The 18,298-nt window shown below is 43.1% G+C and overlaps 5 protein-coding genes across 6 annotated transcripts; 4 read left to right on the plus strand and 1 right to left on the minus strand.

Moving 5' to 3' along the window:
• Nucleotides 1-5: 5 nt before the first annotated feature.
• Nucleotides 6-2,643, plus strand: gnptg (N-acetylglucosamine-1-phosphate transferase subunit gamma). Its single transcript, XM_031291376.2, has 11 exons — nucleotides 6-168; nucleotides 277-331; nucleotides 422-489; nucleotides 641-695; nucleotides 871-954; nucleotides 1,075-1,168; nucleotides 1,504-1,618; nucleotides 1,695-1,777; nucleotides 2,011-2,139; nucleotides 2,246-2,327; nucleotides 2,406-2,643. The coding sequence occupies exons 1-11, from the start codon at nucleotides 123-125 to the stop codon at nucleotides 2,483-2,485; spliced, it is 891 nt and encodes a 296-aa protein (XP_031147236.1). The 5' UTR covers nucleotides 6-122; the 3' UTR covers nucleotides 2,486-2,643.
• Nucleotides 2,644-2,992: 349 nt separating this feature from the next.
• Nucleotides 2,993-16,884, minus strand: LOC116044294 (uncharacterized protein C7orf50 homolog). Its single transcript, XM_031291375.2, has 6 exons — nucleotides 16,738-16,884; nucleotides 16,262-16,401; nucleotides 16,039-16,158; nucleotides 9,426-9,637; nucleotides 8,425-8,506; nucleotides 2,993-4,212 (listed from the first exon to the last, which is right to left on the minus strand). Exons 1-6 carry the CDS (start codon nucleotides 16,832-16,834, stop codon nucleotides 4,033-4,035), a joined length of 831 nt encoding a protein of 276 aa, XP_031147235.1. The 5' UTR covers nucleotides 16,835-16,884; the 3' UTR covers nucleotides 2,993-4,032.
• On the plus strand, nucleotides 10,205-12,771 carry LOC116044292. Its single transcript, XM_031291373.2, has 2 exons — nucleotides 10,205-10,739; nucleotides 11,349-12,771. Exons 1-2 carry the CDS (start codon nucleotides 10,737-10,739, stop codon nucleotides 12,420-12,422), a joined length of 1,077 nt encoding a protein of 358 aa, XP_031147233.1. The 5' UTR covers nucleotides 10,205-10,736; the 3' UTR covers nucleotides 12,423-12,771.
• LOC116044348 (G-protein coupled estrogen receptor 1-like) lies at nucleotides 13,650-16,032 on the plus strand. The gene is made up of 2 exons (XM_035997661.1): nucleotides 13,650-13,805; nucleotides 14,304-16,032. Exon 2 carries the CDS (start codon nucleotides 14,471-14,473, stop codon nucleotides 15,518-15,520), a length of 1,050 nt encoding a protein of 349 aa, XP_035853554.1. The 5' UTR covers nucleotides 13,650-13,805; nucleotides 14,304-14,470; the 3' UTR covers nucleotides 15,521-16,032.
• A 363-nt stretch (nucleotides 16,885-17,247) lies between the features above and the next one.
• c22h16orf91 (chromosome 22 C16orf91 homolog) lies at nucleotides 17,248-18,292 on the plus strand. Of its 2 annotated transcripts, none has more exons than XM_031291389.2 (2): nucleotides 17,248-17,471; nucleotides 17,810-18,292. In XM_031291389.2, the coding sequence occupies exons 1-2, from the start codon at nucleotides 17,374-17,376 to the stop codon at nucleotides 18,141-18,143; spliced, it is 432 nt and encodes a 143-aa protein (XP_031147249.1). In that variant the 5' UTR covers nucleotides 17,248-17,373; the 3' UTR covers nucleotides 18,144-18,292. The 2 variants fall into 2 exon arrangements, with proteins under 2 accessions (XP_031147249.1, XP_031147250.1); XM_031291390.2 differs by having other exon boundaries at nucleotides 17,813-18,292.
• Nucleotides 18,293-18,298: the final 6 nt, after the last annotated feature.

Raw genomic sequence — 18,298 nt, forward strand, 5'->3', positions numbered from 1 at the left:
ACGTGCAATGTCATCTGACGAATGACCACCACCATAGCAGGAAATGAAGAAAACAACTCAATGCTAATAGCACAATTTAATTTTGTCACTCAAAATCAGCCTTTTACTGTTTTTGTAACGGAATGCATAATTTATTAAGGCTGTGGATGGTCTGTGTATCTTTTTTCAGTAAGTGCTTATATGCTGTGTATTTCTTTACGTCAGTAATACCAAATTATATGCGCCACATTTTGATTTGAGTCTGATGTCGACTGTTTCTTTTTTCTTTTCTTTTAGTAAACCATGGACTCGCCGGTAAAATGAAGATAGTCGAGGAGCCAAACACATTTGGGTACGTTAAGCTAAGACATATCTGTCACAGTGTGCACCTTGTTGACATTAGTCCCTTCCTGACTGATTTTCTCTGCGTTTGTGTATTTAGGTTGAACAATCATTTTCTGGCTCAGGGAAGCAGACTACAGCCTAAAGTGACCCCATCTGCAGTGTCTGGTAAAATAGTCTGACATAATTTAAAGCCTAAATTTGATTAAATCCTTGTTGTAAAGGGGTTACCAGTAGATGTTGGGAAAGTTATCACGATATTTTATGTCTCAATTACTGAATTCACGTATAATATCAATACACCGATGTCTTCCTCAAGGCCCCGCACATTTTCATCGGCTTGCTGGGAAGTGCTTCAGTCTCACAGAGTCAACGTAAGTATTTTACATCACATATCATGTGAGCACTACATTTAGGTTTTTATTCCCCGTTTCCACTGGCCTAATACAACGATACTGTTTTGGATGCCGATTGTTTGATACATGCATGTTACATCAAAGTTTCTGGAAAAAACATAACAGGGTATTTGTGTGCCTGGTCATATTGCAGGTACAAATATGAATTCTGTCCATTTCACAACATCACCCAACATGAGCAGTCATTTAGGTGGAATTCCTACAGTGGGATCCTGGGGTAAGATGTGGTTCCCTTACCTTACATTACCTACACTTACACCTTTTATAACAAATACTAATATGTAAATGATTGGCAATTGGGTTTGTTGTAAGAGCAGCCTTTGTGTGTTCCTAACAGGATCTGGCAGGAGTGGGAAATAGCAAACAACACTTTCACGGGCATGTGGATGAGAGACGGGGATACTTGTGGAACGAGAAACAGGGAGACACATGTTAGTTTTAAATGGTTAAACTCTTTTCTGGTAGTTCTTTAACTAAATTAAGGAGCTCCCACGGCTTCTTTTAGCGTCTGTGTTTCTTCTTAAATATAAGACAGATTAAGTAACACTGTAGGGGATAATAATGAATGAAACCCTAAACAGTGAATTCATCAGTTAAATATTTACCTAAAGTCTAGACGCAACATTTGATTTGAAAGTTTTGAACAGTCACCCCAGAGCCATATTAGATAGACAACTCTTCAATTGAAACATCAACTCAAAGTCATTGTCACGATTAAATCAACAATATGAACACTAGAAACGTGTTTCTTTTCATGTTTCTGCAGGTGATTTTTGTCTGCAGTGCAAGCAGCAAGCTTGCTCAAGTCTCAGAGCCCAGTACTTGTATGTACTCGCTAACCTTTGAGACTCCACTTGTTTGCCATCCACATTCCCTTTTGGGTAAGATAAAAGAACTATCTTACAAAGGCAAGTCAATGTAATAGGGATGTCTTATCATTTGTATGGTCTTTTTAAGTGTACCCGACACTGAGTGAGAAGCTCCAAAGGGAATGGGATGAAGCTGCGCAGGCTCGCTATGAAGGTCTTATTACTGAGCAGGTAAAGACCAGTTTGGCTCACTTGCAAGCTGATGAAATGTATAGGCGTACTTAAGGTTCCCTGAGTGATTCGAACACAGACCTACAGTCCTTTGTTCCATTTGCATTGAACATTATACTGTACAGTAACTTACATTTCAAAGCTCAGCCCTACTTTTTTCCCCATTTTTATTCCAGTTTTAGTTAGAATCTAATGGTCTTGCCACTAACACACAATGTATATGTTTGCTGCAGGGATACAACAATCTTTTAAGGGATATTTTTGACGACGCTGGTCTCCTGAAGAGCCAAAAAGTGAAGATAAAGCTGCCAGAAGTTGCAGCTGATTCAGAAACACACAACTCTTTACAGAAATGTACAGAGGTTTGTACATTTATGTACTCTTCCAAATAATAGCCTACAACATAATATATATTAGTACAATACTGCTTGTCACAATTTGTGACAGAAATTGTATATTTTCTTAAAGGATTTCCAAAAACAGAGAGAAGAGATTGAGAGACTGCATGCTCTCCTCACTCAACACAATATTACCTTTGACTCAAAGCAAAGTAAGTGAATTGAACTGTCTTCACCTGTTCAAGTTGTATATAGTGCTAACATTATTTTGTGCAATATCTTTGTCGCAGATGAAGCAAAAGGCACAGTGAGTGCGACAGTTAAGGATCAACACCTACTGGGAGACAACGGCCTTTTGGATCCGCAATAAAACAAAAAATCTCCCAGAGCAAGTCCTCTCCTCCATTTAAAATCACCTGAGTGCATGTGAAGATTTTGCTGATCAATGTGAGTGACACAGACACTCGCTAGACAATATCGCTGTCCTTTATGACGGCACTAAATGTTCATTTAAACAAGTGACACTGAGAAAAACTGAACTCAAATGTGGATTAGAAACTTTTGCAGACTTTTTTTTCCCCAGACACTTTCGAGGCCTTTTCGTCAGTCTTGTTAATAAATACAATTCTTCAACCATATTGAGAAGACATTTTTTTTAATAAAGTTTCAAGAGGGGAAAAAGTTTAATGCATTTATGTTTCAACATTTGAGTCCTCAGCAGGTTAACACTTTTTACGATAAAATTAAGTTCCTAAACACTGTTGCAGGTGAAGTTTTGTACTGTATTTGGTTGGTGCACTGAAAAACTGGATACCTTTCGCCAGGTAGGAGACACTATATAAAACATCTATAACAGTATAACTGGATTTATTTTTTCATGGACAGGACATAAAGCATTTAATGAAATAACTGGTGTTTTTTGTGTGTATGTGTGTCAGACTAAAACATAGGATTAACAGATAGGCTTATGGTGTTATTTATGTCTCTGGAGTTATTTATGTCTCTGGAATATTAAGTTTACTGTAATTGGTTATTTTTATAAATCCAGGAAGTGATGTCACCAGCCTTAACTTACATATAGAGACTAAGTTGTTTCCCCTGAAAAGTGTATAACCTGAAATAAGAGTCAAAACTAACCTTTGTGGTGCAGAAGGCCTACATTCTCTGTGATCCAGCAGCCACAACCGTCAGCTGCTCCTATACAGTACCTATTATATATCTGCTTTGGGCATGGATGAGACGTGAATTATGGGTACAAAAAAGCTTGGCTATATGGATAGTATGGACGACCACACCCACACATGATGAGACAGATTTAGTTTAAGAATAGGTCTACATTAATTCCACAAAAAATGTATGAATCGTGAACTGCTGGGCTGGAAAGAAGAGGAGAACTAAAACTGTAAATCATGTTTATACCTTGAATGAATGAGAAAAGCGACTTCAGATTATGGGGCTTTGACACGCACAAACATGTCTTGACTACAAACATTCCTGACACTTTGTAACTTCAGCAGTCTGTTGCATCTTTATCTCTCCTTGTCTGCCCATAATGGGGAAACTGGACTGAATTATTTACATTTGGAGCTGGAAAAAAATAGCTACTGTGTGAAATGAACTTGTAAGATTTCATACTTTAGAAAATTATTTTGGTAACTGATTACTACCAGGCAATGGTGCACACAAGCAATGTTAAGAAAAAAATAAAAAGTAACCTAGACACATTTAAATATAAAAAAAATATTGGTAATTTAATCAAAACCCATCATTTACCCTTAAGGACCAGTCCAAAAAACTACATATAAAACAAGTTTGAAACCTAGCTTGAGACCTAGCACGACCTCATTCAGTCCACTGACCAACAAACATGTTTCAGTCTTTTTCTAGTGGGCTTCATTTTGATTGATGGTGGTGGGTTCAGGAGAGCAGCTGGATAACTTCTCTGGCTCTGTGCGCCCTCTGCTGGACATCTGTGTCCTCTGGTGCTTGTCCCGACTCCTCGACCTGCACTAAGGCCTTCTGCACTGTGATGTCTTTGGCTCCTCCACGAAGCCCCTCCAGGTACTGGAGCAGCACGGAGAACTTCTCATCTGGAATCTGAGAGAGAATATTTTATATGATTGTGTTGCTTGAATCCAGTCGGCTGCATATATATATATATATATATATATATATATATATATATATATATATATATATATATATATATATATATATATATATATATATATATATACATACATACATACATACATACATACACACACACACACAGTCAAAAGTTTGGGGTCACTTAGAAATTTCCATTCCATTATCTGTTGCATTGTTTTTTTAACCAGGGCAGCAGTTTTCAGATTACATTATGTGCTTACATAATTGCAAAAGGGTTCTCGACTGTTGTAGAAAGAAGTGGCTGATCTTTAATGCAATATCTACATTGCCCATTATCAGCAGCCATTCATCCAATGTTCCAAAGGCACATTCTGTTTACTAATCTGATATCATTTAAAAAAAAACTAACTGAGAAAACATTGGAGAACCCTTTTGCAGTTATTTAAGCACATAATCAAATCTGAAAACTGCTGCCCTGGTTGAAAAAAAAATGCAACTGATCTCAGCTGGTATTCTGTCTATAATGGAGTGAAATGAAAATTTCTAAGTGACCCCAAACTTTTGACTGTTGGAGTGTGTGAGAGAGAGATAGAAAATTATATATATATATATATATATATATATATGCGCTTCTCCGGGAACCATCACCTTATCGTGGTGGAGAGGTTTGTGTGTCCCTATGAACCTGAGGGCTGTGTTGTCTGGAGCTTTGTGCTCCTGGTATGGTCTCCCAAGGCAAAGTGGTCTCAGGTGAGGGGCCAGACAAAGAATGGTTCAAAAACCCCATGAAAAAACGAGGTAGAGATGATGTGACCCTGCCCGGAGGAAGCCCGGGGCCCCCGTCTGGAGCCAGGCCCAGATGGAGGGCCCGTCAGCGAGCGCCTGGTGGCCGGGTTTGCCACGGAGCCCGGCCGGGCACAGCCCGAAAAAGCTACGTGGCACCTCTCTCTCCAACCCATGGGCCCACCACCTGTGGGAGGAACCGCTGGGGTTGGGTGCGCTGCCACATGGGTGGCAGTGAAGGTCAGGGGCCTCGACGGACCAGACCCGGGCAGCAGACGCTGGCTCTGGGGACGTGGAACGTCACCTCTCTGTGGGGGAAGGAACCGGAACTTGTGCGGGAGGTGGAGCGCTACCAGTTGGATCTGGTGGGGCTTACCTCTACGCACAGTCTCGGTTCTGGAACCATACTCCTGGATAGGGGTTGGACTCTTTTCTTCTCCGGAGTTGCCCAGGGTGTGAGGCGCCGGGCGGGTGTGGGGATACTCACAAGTCCCCGGCTGAGCGCCGCTACGTTGGAGTTTACCCCGGTGGACGAGAGGGTCGCCTCCCTACGCCTGCGGGTTGTGGGGGGGAAAACTCTGACTGTTGTTTGTGCGTATGCACCAAACAAGAGCTCGGAGTATTCGGCCTTCTTGGAGACCCTGAATGGAGTCCTGTATGGGGCTCCAGTAGGGGACTCCATAGTTCTGCTGGGGGACTTCAATGCGCACGTGGGCAATGATGGAGACACATGGAGAGGCGTGATTGGGAGGAACGGCCTCCCTGATCTAAACCAGAGTGGTTGTTTGTTGTTGGACTTCTGTGCTAGTCATGGATTGTCTATAACGAACACCATGTTCGAACATAGGGATGCTCATAAGTGTACTTGGTACCAGAGCACCCTAGGCCAAAGGTCAATGATCGATTTTATAATCGTTTCATCTGATCTGAGGCCGTATGTTTTGGACACTCGGGTGAAGAGAGGGGCAGAGCTGTCAACTGATCACCATCTGGTGGTGAGTTGGGTCAGAGGGTGGGGGAAGACTCTGGACAGACCTGGTAAACCCAAACGGGTAGTGCGGGTGAACTGGGAACGTCTGGAGGAGGCCCCTGTCCGACAGACTTTCAACTCACACCTCCGGCGGAGCTTTTCGTGCATCCCTGTGGAGGCTGGGGGCATTGAACCCGAGTGGACAATGTTCAAAGTTTCCATTGCTGAAGCTGCGGCGGGGAGCTGTGGTCTTAGGGTCTTAGGTGCCTCAAGGGGCGGCAACCCACGAACACCGTGGTGGACACCGGTGGTCAGGGAAGCCGTCCGACTGAAGAAGGAGTCTTTCTGGGATGTTATCCCAGGGGACTCCGGAGGCAGTTGCAAGGTACCGAAGGGCCCGAAGGGCTGCAGCCTCTGCCGTGAAAGAGGCAAAGCAGCGGGTGTGGGAGAAGTTCGGAGAAGACATGGAGAAGGACTTTCGGTCGGCACCAAGGTGCTTCTGGAAAACCGTTCGCCACCTCAGGAGGGGGAAGCGGGGAACCATCCAAGCTGTGTACAGTAAGGATGGGACGCTGCTGACCTCAACTGAGGAGGTAATAGGGCGGTGGAAGGAGCACTTTGAGGAACTCCTAAATCCGACTAATACGCCCTCTAAGGTAGAGGCAGAGCTGGAGGATGATGGGGGATTGTCGTCAATTTCCCTGGTGGAAGTTGCTGAGGTAGTTAAACAACTCCACAGTGGCAAAGCCCCAGGGATTGATGAGATCCGTCCAGAAATGCTTAAAGCTCTGGGTGTGGAGGGGTTGTCTTGGTTGACACGCCTCTTCAACATTGCGTGGAAGTCGGGGACGGTGCCTAAGGAGTGGCAGACCGGGGTGGTGGTTCCCCTTTTCAAAAAGGGGGACCAGAGGGTGTGTGCCAATTACAGGGGTATCACACTTCTCAGCCTCCCCGGTAAAGTCTACTCCAAGGTGCTGGAAAGGAGGGTTCGGTCGATAGTCGAACCTCAGGTTGAAGAGGAACAATGCGGATTCCGTCCTGGTCGTGGAACAATGGACCAGATCTTTACTCTCGCAAGGATCCTGGAGGGAGCCTGGGAGTATGCCCAACCGGTCTACATGTGCTTTGTGGATCTGGAGAAGGCGTATGACCGGGTCCCCCGGGAGACACTGTGGGAGGTGCTGCGGGAGTACGGGGTGAGGGGGTCCCTTCTCAGGGCCATCCAATCTCTGTACGACCAAAGCGAGAGCTGTGTCCGGGTTCTCGGCAGTAAGTCGGACTCGTTTCAGGTGAGAGTTGGCCTCCGCCAGGGCTGCGCTTTGTCACCAATCCTGTTTGTAGTATTTATGGACAGGATATCGAGGCGTAGTCGGGGTGGAGAGGGGTTGCAGTTTGGTGAGCTGGGGATCTCATCGCTGCTTTTTGCAGATGATGTGGTCCTGATGGCATCGTCGGCCTGTGACCTTCAGCACTCACTGGATCGGTTCGCAGCCGAGTGTGAAGCGGCTGGGATGAGGATCAGCACCTCTAAATCTGAGGCCATGGTTCTCAGCAGGAAACCGATGGAGTGCCTTCTCCAGGTAGGGAATGAGTCTTTACCCCAAGTGAAGGAGTTCAAGTACCTTGGAGTCTTGTTCGCGAGTGAGGGAACAATGGAGCGGGAGATTGGTCGGAGAATCGGCGCAGCGGGTGCGGTATTACACTCAATTTATCGCACCGTTGTGACGAAAAGAGAGCTGAGCCAGAAGGCAAAGCTCTCAATCTACCGGTCAGTTTTCGTTCCTACCCTCACCTATGGTCATGAAGGCTGGGTCATGACCGAAAGAACGAGATCCAGGGTACAAGCGGCCGAAATGGGTTTCCTCAGGAGGGTGGCTGGCGTCTCCCTTAGAGATAGGGTGAGAAGCTCAGTCATCCGTGAGGAGCTCGGAGTAGAGCCGCTGCTCCTTCGCGTCGAAAGGAGCCAGTTGAGGTGGTTCGGGCATCTGGTAAGGATGCCCCCTGGGCGCCTCCCTAGGGAGGTTTTCCAGGCACGTCCAGCTGGGAGGAGGCCTCGGGGAAGACCCAGGACTAGGTGGAGGGATTATATCTCCAACCTGGCCTGGGAACGCCTCGGGATCCCCCAGTCGGAGCTGGTTAATGTGGCTCGGGAAAGGGAAGTTTGGGGTCCCCTGCTGGAGCTGCTACCCCCGCGACCCGTTACCGGATAAGCGGAAGAAGATGGATGGATGACCTTTCTGTTCTACAAAAGTGTCAACCATGCTGTATTCAAAAATATCTTAAAAATATATATTTTATGAATGGAGATTAGAGAGTGGGTGTAACTCAAACTAACAGGAAGACATTGCTCTGAAGTCAACACCTCCCTCACTCTGTACCTCCTAAAAATCCCACATCATCATCATCATCATCACCATCATCATCATCACACGGGTTCATTTTACCTGTTGGGAGTCAAATATGTGCTGCAGTAACCACGTCTGCCTGGTCTTCTGGAACTTCCACTCTGCGCGGTTCTCAGCCCAGCTGCAAAGACCAAACCGATGAGAGTTGTAATTACAAGAAAGGTGTTGGTTTTTTTGATACCGCAGTTTGTTGTCTGTGTTATTATGCTAGGTTGTTTTATACTGTTCACTGTATTATGTCCTCCCGTATACATAACAAGGGGCAGGACCTTGTCCTTGAAGAGGCACTCCAGAGATCTGGTGTCGTAACACAAGAGACAGATTAGAAAAAGAATAGTCAAAATCAAAGTAGTAGAGGCCAAGGTATCCTGAGTTGTAGTCCCTAATATGGGTCAGTCTAAATAACACTGGATCATACAGCACGCTTTTCACAATGCAACGTGATAAGAGCTTTCATAAGACCATGCCTGTAAACACAAACCTCTTTCAAACTCAATACCCCAAGTTAGCAACACAGGCTTTCTGTTACAAATGTTTTGTCTCAAGCAGAACTCATCAAGGTTATTTTTCTCAGACTTTAGAAGGATCCTTCAGAGCCACAGGAGATATTATACATTTTTACAAGGTTGTGCTCCTTATGACTGGGATACTGAACTTAATGTGTAAAATCTGACCACACACCACCATCAACAATTACCAAAGAGTTACACATTTGACACATTCTCAACATAAGTAACCAACATAACCAAAGTAGTATTTTGTTTTGAGGACTGTATTGAATTGCATCACATTGTTCAGGTGTTTCCGATTACGTTTTTTGCTGTGAAATGTAATTTAAAGATGGCCAGTTTGTGAACCATTTGTGGTCTTCTGGATCCATATCATGGCTTAAATACCTGAATAGTAAATTGCTTGTTAAGTGGATACAAAGATGGGGTTGTTTTGGACCTGTGGTTACGTATGTAAGAAGTGATGACATCATAGGCAGGAGGCCAACAAGTCGATTCACCTGTCCTGTACTAAATAAGAGTGGCTCTTACCAGGTGAGGTAATCTAAGGCCTGCTGAGGTGCAATGGGTCCAGATGCCTCAGTTTTCGGCAAGGTCTCTCCCTCAGCTTTAAGCCTCTTCTTCTCTTCCTTTTTCAGGATCTTCTTCATCTTCCTCTCCAGGACACGCTTCTCCTCGGGACTTAAGTCCTCCTCTCCCTCCAGCTCGTGTGTCCCCTCCGGGCGATGGGGTGGATTGGAAATCTGGAAGTCGCACCAAAGCAAAACAAAGGCTCATGGGAGTTATCTACATTAACAGGCCTTCCTTTGTAGACCCTTATCAAAAACCATTATCCAATATCCCTAAATAACTCCACATTGATTGAATGGTAACAAAAACATAACATAACAATAACAAAACTGTTTACTTAACAGCCACTTCCTGCCAATTTTCAGTATTTTACAGTTTTCTGGGTCAGTGCAGAGCCAATACTAGATGCTTAAAATATCTTAAGTTTAATGTAAGATATAAAATAAATGTAACATTTTGTTTTGCTACAGACTTAAGACATGTGAAAGCAAAAACACCTTTTTGAGTTTGAATCACTTCCTGTTGCACTGCAGCTCAGAGGGACGTTTCCTGTATCTGCAGCTATGAGGTCAGCATCACAATATACTGTGTTGTGAAGTTTACTGAGGTGTGTGACATCCTTTCAACATTCGAAGCCCTCGCAATTCACAGCACACGTTTGCACGGTTTAAAAATAACCACCCGTTAAGTCGGTTTTTGCCCAATCGTACAGAGGAGCCACAAAAACAAACAGGGGTTGTGTGAGTGAACAAAAAATGAATTTCAATTTCATGACGAGACAACACTACCACAGACAAAAAGTAATATTTTCCCTTTGTAACAGGGTGAAATTAATTATCTAGCTCTCCATTTGTCTGCAGAATACTTCATGCTTGGTACAACACTTGTTTAAACTTAAGGAATAAAGAACCAAATTAAAGCCATTTAGCTGCAGTAGCCAGTAACCACGGCACAACTTAAAGACTGTGTTTAACTCTCAGGGGAAGTTAAACAAGGGACGCAGTATGCTCAGATTTAACAGACCTCAGTCTGCACGATGATGTAGAAGGAAAAAAAAAAAAAAAGAGGGAGGGGAGGAAAAGATTTTGATCACATGGCCACGAAGTCATTCTGAAAGTATGCTGGCAGGGTATTGCCCATAGAAATATAAAAAGTCCTTCACAGTGAGTGGCCGTGTCCATGCAACAAGCATCACTTTCAGAGCTTTGAGTCAATCACCAGCGTCGGGCTGGTGGATACAAAACAGAAGACGAGCGGGTGACGAAAGCAAACATGGTAAGTGGAAACATGTGTTTTGTACTGAGTAGGCAGTTCTTCAAAGGAGAGCAGACAAAGACTGGCCAACGGGGACGTGTGGTCGTAGAAAAGATTTTAGAAGGCAAACATTTTGACTAAATCGAGTCAAAATGTTTCCTTTCTAAAAAAATCTAGTCAGCACTGTATATATTTTTTAGAGATCGACAATGATGACTTCCAGTTAAGTTAAAATTTCAGCTCAACTTTTGAGTTAATTCAGGAAGGAAATGCACAATATGTGGTAAGAGTGTTTCTGTGGAAAACCAATTTAATGATTCACAGGCTGAGCAATAGTAAACACTGCTGAAAAGGTTTTAGAAACAGCTAATAAATGAGCTTAATTACTCAAATGTGGTTGTTCTTAACAATGCATTTCCACTAGTTTTTTGTGCACTAAAAGAACAGCTGATTTACAGACACCAGTAATATATAATATACAAATACTTGTACCCAAAGCACCTGAACTTTGCTAATAGTTCATTAGATTTCTATTCTCCCCTGATGAGAGGAAATGCTTCACAAACAGTGGCGGGTGATGCTAAAGAAGACAGGATGTCATCAGTGCATGTTTTCTCTTTTCATTTTCAGTCTAATCAAAGCATGAACTTGGTGTCGAGCACCACACCTCCATTTTCCAACAATTCCACCATCGTGGACAACACCACCTCCATCATGGACACCTCCACTTCAGCAGCATCCCCTTTCTCTAACTTAGACAAAATTGCAGCCAATGACATAACCTCCAGGGCAAACTATGTCTACAGTTTCTTTGCGGGGCTGGGCTTCATCGCAGGCTGCTTCCTGCTCTACAGCTTCATCCAGACCTACAGAGCCCAGAGACGGCTGGCCTGGCTCGACTGCCTGCTCTGGGGCTTTTGTGGCCTCCAGCTGCTGCTTCTGCTTCTCTCTCTCCATGCTGTGGCCTACAGACCAAAATACCTGCATACCACAGGTTTGGGCTGTGCTGCACTCTCCTTTACCATCAACACAGCCTCTCTGAGTGGCCTGCTGGTCTTAGTGCTCATGGCTTATGTCCTAACCCTGGATCCTCCATCCCACACCCTGCTGAGGAAGCCTTGGGTCTGTGCGGCTCTGGTGATCCTGACTTCTATCCTGATTTCTCTACTGCTGGCTGGGCTTCGTGGACCCAGAGATGGTCTGAATAAAACACACACGTGTTTTATGGATCCAGTCCATGCTGGTGAGTCGTATGCAGCGGCTAGGTTGTGCCTGGCTTTTTTGATTCCCTACACCCTTCAACTGGGACTTCTAATAGGTGGCTGCGTCCGGCAGTGGAAATCAAAAGGGCGTTTCCTCTCCGGCTCTGAGGAGGGTCCTTTGTTCCTGACCGTCACCGTGGTCATGTTTTTCTGCCAGCTCTTCTACAGCGTGGCGCTGGTGAGAGGAGCACAACAAGAGAAGAAGGTGCTGAGCCATCATGAGCAGGCGTTTCTGAGCGTGGCTGAGTTTGTACTGTTCTCAGGGAGCAGTGTCAGCCTCCTGCTAGTGCTGCTCATGCACAGGCCGTGTCGAGAGAGTCTCCACGGAGTGTTTAGGCAGCTGAGGGACAGCTGTCGAAGCCCAGGACGCACACAGCCCAACAGAAACATTATTGCTCCCCACATCGAGATCACAGACACCCTGCAGGACATAGAGTCATAGAGGACAGACTCTCTCATCTAAAACAGAACTCTTCTGATGCCTTCGAAATAAAGACTTTTGCGATCTGATGTATTGGACATATTCTTAATCTAACTTTTAAAATGCTTTCAGTGTTTATTTTTCTCGTGACTATTTAACTGTTTTACATGCATGTTGTCTCAAAGTTTGCAAAACTATTTTTCAAATTTCATTTTTTTGTACATTTGTATTTTACAAAAATAACTGTTTTGCTGTACATCTCCAGAACTGTGCATCATGTACAGTCCTTATAGTCACTGTTGCAATATGTTCACACAGTTGTTATAAATCAACAACTATGAATAGAACCATTAAAAAAGGACTTACTGTTGGTAGTATGTGCAATTTTATCTCTCTTTAAACTGCTCTCAGACACACCTCTTTTCTCGGAAAAGAGACTCCGTTTGCATAAACACGATTTGCACAAAAGTCCATTTAGACCAAATGCCCGGAAAAACCTCTGCAATTCCCAGAATGCCATATAGGAAAAACATTAGGTCAAGGAAAATAAGTCTGATTCTAGGTGTAGGCCAACAGTGTCAATATAATTTATTTTATTATTTCTAAAGCCAGACAAGTGATAATGTGAACTTTCCAACTCCTTTCAAGAAATTGATGGGCACCAGTTCTAGGAATAACTGACCTGCATGGATCACATATTGCATCAGTGCCATCACAGAGTGGCTCAAAACCAGAGACCAGTAGGAAAACGAGTAGAGGAGCTGGTTTGCTTAGGTTTTTTCCATCACATTTAATTTTAGACCTGATTCACACTGTGTAGAATTATAGTAGCAACACAGATCTTATAGGAAAGTCACAAAATAACTGAATGCAAAATGTGATGCATTACATCAATATGGCAAATCACATTTACCAAAAGCAAAGGGGCTGCTAAATAAACAATCTTTTGTGTTTTAAAGAGGCTGAAAAAAAAAGATTATTTGAGACTATTCCAGTCTGTCCATCTTGTTTTGTGTAAATAAACTGTTAGTCTGTCTTTGCTAAAAGTTCCAGGACTCCCATATTTATATATTTTAACATTCTACAATCATAGTCTTGTTCACACTTCACTTGACGTAAACATTTATGCAATAAAATAAGTCTATATAAACATACATAGGGGATATTCATTGTGACTACTTACTGTATTGCTAATAAACTGAAGTGAAGCTGTGATAAAAAAAAAAAAAATCAAATTTGTGCGAGTAGGTGTGTGCACACACGCCTGCATTGTGTGTTTGTTGCTGTAGGTAGTGGGTGGCACCACAACACTTCTCTGGATTTACTGTGACACCTGCTTACAAAGTCACCACCATCGGGACAGGGAGGATTAGAAAGACCGCAATGCAGTGCAAGGAAACTCAGGTATTTTATATGAATCACTTCATTAATTATATCAAAGCTAACTGACTATTGCCTTATAGTTTTAAATTCTGTTAAATGTACCACTAATTTGACCAACAGTTGTTCTAAAGCAACTGTAGCACAACGATTAAGATTTTAAAGCATGTCTTTTTTTTTGTAGAATTGACAGTAGAGAAAAAGAAATGGGACTACTAGGCCGCCCCACTATTGCAATTTTGTATCAACAGAAGGACGCATTCACTCTTTATAGCATTCTCTCTTAATCCTAACTCTGAAATCATTTTAAAAACGGCAGCCAATCTGTCATTTTAACAGCTACAGCAGAGCTAAAACACATTGATAAACTATGGGGTTTGAAACTGATCTTGTATAATAATCTTGAATAGAATGGTATATGACATCTTGTAATAGTGGGTATAAACATATAAACAAGAAATATCCCAATTCCTGAGAAGCTGAAAACAAGCTTGACTTACTGCATTTCTCCTCTCTGTACAGAACAAAGAGTGGGCATCACTATACTGTACATCCAAGAAGACCCCGGTGCAGGAAGAGGAAACAGATGACACCACGGTCTCCACTGGGGCTAAACCCTTGGGAAACTAAGCATTATGGCAACTTATTGATTAGCTACTGCTAACACCAGATCAACACTAAAGTGTAATATGGACATGACCATGTACGTGGACTACAGAGTCTTTACTGTTCAGATAAATGACACAAAGGCAGCCGTGTCTGATTTTCTGCAGGCATATTCAGAGAGTAGTCAACTTTATATTATCAGTCTCTTCCTCTCCAGCCTCTACATTATATTCCTGTTCCCTGTCGGTTTCATCGGGAACATCCTCATCTTAGTGGTCAACCTGTACCACAGGGGCCACTTGACAGCCCCGGACCTCTACTTTGTGAACCTTGCTGTGGCCGACCTCGCCCTTGTGGCTGACTCTCTGATCGAGGTGTTCAACCTGAAGCCAGGCTACTATGACAGGCCCGGCCTCTGCACCTTCATGAACTTTTTTCAGCAGGTCAACATGTACAGCAGTGTCTTCTTCTTAACCTGGATGAGCTTTGACCGCTTTGTCGCACTGACTGGCTTCATTGGTCGCAGCATGCCTCGCGCACGCCTCAGCTGCTGCCTTATCTGGGTGTCTTCGTCGTTACTCACCGTGCTTCCTCTCGCTATAGCTCAAAGGCAACACGCTGGGGAACTCCACTTCTGCTTCGCAAACGTGACCCAGATTCAGTGGCTGGAGGTGATGCTTGGTTTCTTGGTGCCTTTCTGCATCATGGGTCTGTGCTACTGGAAAATAGCACAGGTGCTCCGGCGGAGCAACAGGGGTCACGATGGCCCACAGCAGAGGCCTCGCAGGCAGAAAGCCCTGCGGATGATCTCAGCCGCTGTGTTAGTCTTCTTCCTTTGCTGGCTCCCGGAGAATGTGTTTATAAGTGTTCACCTTCTAAGAGGTGACGCAGACAGCGGCACACTGTGGCAGGATTACCCCCTGACAGGTCATGCTGTCAGGCTGGCGGCCTTTTCCAACAGCTGCCTGAACCCGCTCATCTACAGCTTCCTTGGGGAGACCTTTCAGAATAAACTGAGGATCATATGGGCCAAGCTCAGACACAGGTCAGCCTCAGGAAAATCTATCTCTGTACCAGCGGGAAGCACATGTGGCCATGCAACATGCGACAGACCAAGGCGGTCCACACATTAAAGCTCTAACATCCTTCCAGAAACTGTTCTGCCCCCCCCAAATAAATGCCAACTGCATAATGTAGGTCACACAGATAATAGATCATGTCTGTGCCATCAGTGTAAAGACATTAAGGCACAATGAAAACGCAAGGGCTCCAACGGTTGTGGAAACGCTTGTGTTGAATCACTTATTTAATGTTTATGTATACCATTTATGGGAATTTTTATAGTGTTTTGACAGAGTTAAATCAATTTAAATTTCAGCTTTTAAAACATTTCTGATGCCACCTGGATTGAAAAATCAGACCAATGTTTGTCATATAAATGAATTTAGTAATACAAACTCAACTATAAGAATACAATGTCAACTTTCACTAACTTGGCCTCCAAAAACTATAACTTTCAGCTGCTCTAAATTAGGGTTTTCAGCACCTTCAAACACCTTGTTTTTATGACTGGGTTATTACCCAGGAGCATAAAAAAAATCAGCAGTCAGAGTTCACAGAAACAGAAGAAAACAAATGGAAACGCTCTTACCTCACTTTGCTTTGTCTTCTGTGTTTGCTCTGTCCTTTGTTTCTTTTTGTGTTTCGTTTTCTTTTTCTGTTTTTTATCATCTGCTGTGATTGTCACATGAGGAATCTGTACTGGAGCCTCCTGATTTAAATAAACAATCATGATTTTTAATTCTTTCAGGTTGTGTCATCTAAAACAGGCACATATGTCTATGGGTACAGGTACAAGTCACTGTCCTACTCACCTCTACTTCCATCTTTTTCCTTTTCTTTTTTACTTTAGTGTCCATTTCTTCTTCATGAACCTCGCTGACATTTGAACTCAACTTCTTCCTTTTAGGCGGGTTTGTCAAAAATTTGTCTTTGGCCATTGGATAATATACTCCTACAAACAAAAGCACGAGCATACTAAACAATACGCATACACACACTGTAGTATTAAATGGACATACAATAAGCCTAAAGGAGGATTAGGGCTTTTGCTTACTTAATTTGCTGTGATAAATATTTCATGACATTGACAGAGAAACACAAGAACATTTTGACCTCAAGTACAACTGATACTCAACACATGGAAACATTTTTCACAGCCAAAAACACGTATTACGCTGGTTACTGTGGTTTCTACGGCCCCCACATAAAAATGCCATAACCACTAAAAACGTAATCATGGACGAAACATGTATCTTATCACATTGTTCTTATATCTAAATGTACTTACTTAAACTGCGACAAAACGTGTATAATTCGAGTAAGTAGATTCGAGCATGGACCTCAACCGGAAGTGATGTCGGACAGATGAAGGGTGATTGGACCATAGGATTGGACGGATATTTCCTTTTGTTTTGTGATTGGTCAATGGGCGAGACCGCTTCAAAGACCCTCGTAGCTATCATATTTTATATACTTTATAAATATTAAGCAAACAATATAATGGTTTCTTGAAGTGAGTGTGGTTTGGAAATATGTTTCAGTAGAAAAATAACACCACAGCATTTAAACACATAGAGAACAGTTAATGTAATGTTACAGTGTTAAAACATAAAGCAGCTGGTAACAAAGACTGATATTAAATTACACCAACTAGGCTACTAGAGTCTGTGCTTCTCAGGCCATATATTTAATATATTAAATATTAACGATCTATGATATAGACTATGCCACCAAGCCCACCATAAAGAAAAAGAAGCTAGGTAGTCCTCTGCGTTTTAGTGGAACGGTCAAAACTGGTGTTCAACAGCGGCACCGGAAGAAATTCAAGGTTGCACAATGATTACATGACCTACGAAGGTGTGTTTAATAAGAAAACCTTTATTTCACTTAACGTCGTGTGTCCTAAGATGACCAGTTGTCCGAGATGTCTACTACAGCAGGACGAGTTTTCACCAATCTGGCACGCGTTGCTTTCAGACGAGGGATATTGATTCATAAAGCTAACGTTACACGGACTGTGAGGTGAGTGTACATCTACTTATAGATCCCACGTTGAATCTAATAGTGGTGTGGTTCAATGACTAAGTTTTAACTTTAATGCTACCCTCTAACGTTACTAACCTACAGATTTTGTCAAGTAAAATGAAATTTAAGCTAGGTGTTATATGTACACTGTTGGGTAGTTTAATCTATACCGGGGCGTCATATTTAATAAACTGATTTTGTATGTGAAATCTAAATCTGTCAAGTCTCCAAAATGCTAATACTGAAGCACAAGGACATAATTATACATTAGTACAGCACTTAAACATGGAAATTTACTTTCCAGTCGTAACTGATGTATTCTTGTTCTTTGTCAGCAGACTGAGCGGTGTGCGGTTCCTAACTCTGAGCTCTCAGAGGTTAGCTAAGTCCAGAGATGGCGATGAAGAGGTGAACAATGAACCCATCAAGTTCTCCACTAGTAAAGCCAGTCACAGAACCTGGAAAGTTGACCGCTCCATGGGGAGCCAGTTTGAGCGGCCCTGGTGGAAGGTCCTCCCCGTCAGCCTGATATTCACCAGCTTTCTACTGTGGTGTGCACTGAGAGGAGAGACTAACATTGATGTACAGCTGGAGCGGGAGCTCTATGAGCAGTTACCAGGCTTGCTTTCAGACGAAGAACAGGAGCAAGCCCAAAATAAATCAAGTTAACAAATGTAAGATTTGTATATATTTGAGGTTGTATTTATTGTGAAATGTGTCTAGTATTTCAGGCTGTGGCACCAGATCTTGAAAATGTTTAGACTACAAGTTTCTTGCAAGTATTCAGTTGAGTTGTCAACATGTGGAGTAAAGTGTAAACACTG

Source organism: Sander lucioperca, chromosome 22 (assembly GCF_008315115.2).
Source record: "Sander lucioperca isolate FBNREF2018 chromosome 22, SLUC_FBN_1.2, whole genome shotgun sequence".
Classification (NCBI taxonomy): Eukaryota; Metazoa; Chordata; class Actinopteri; order Perciformes; family Percidae; genus Sander; species Sander lucioperca.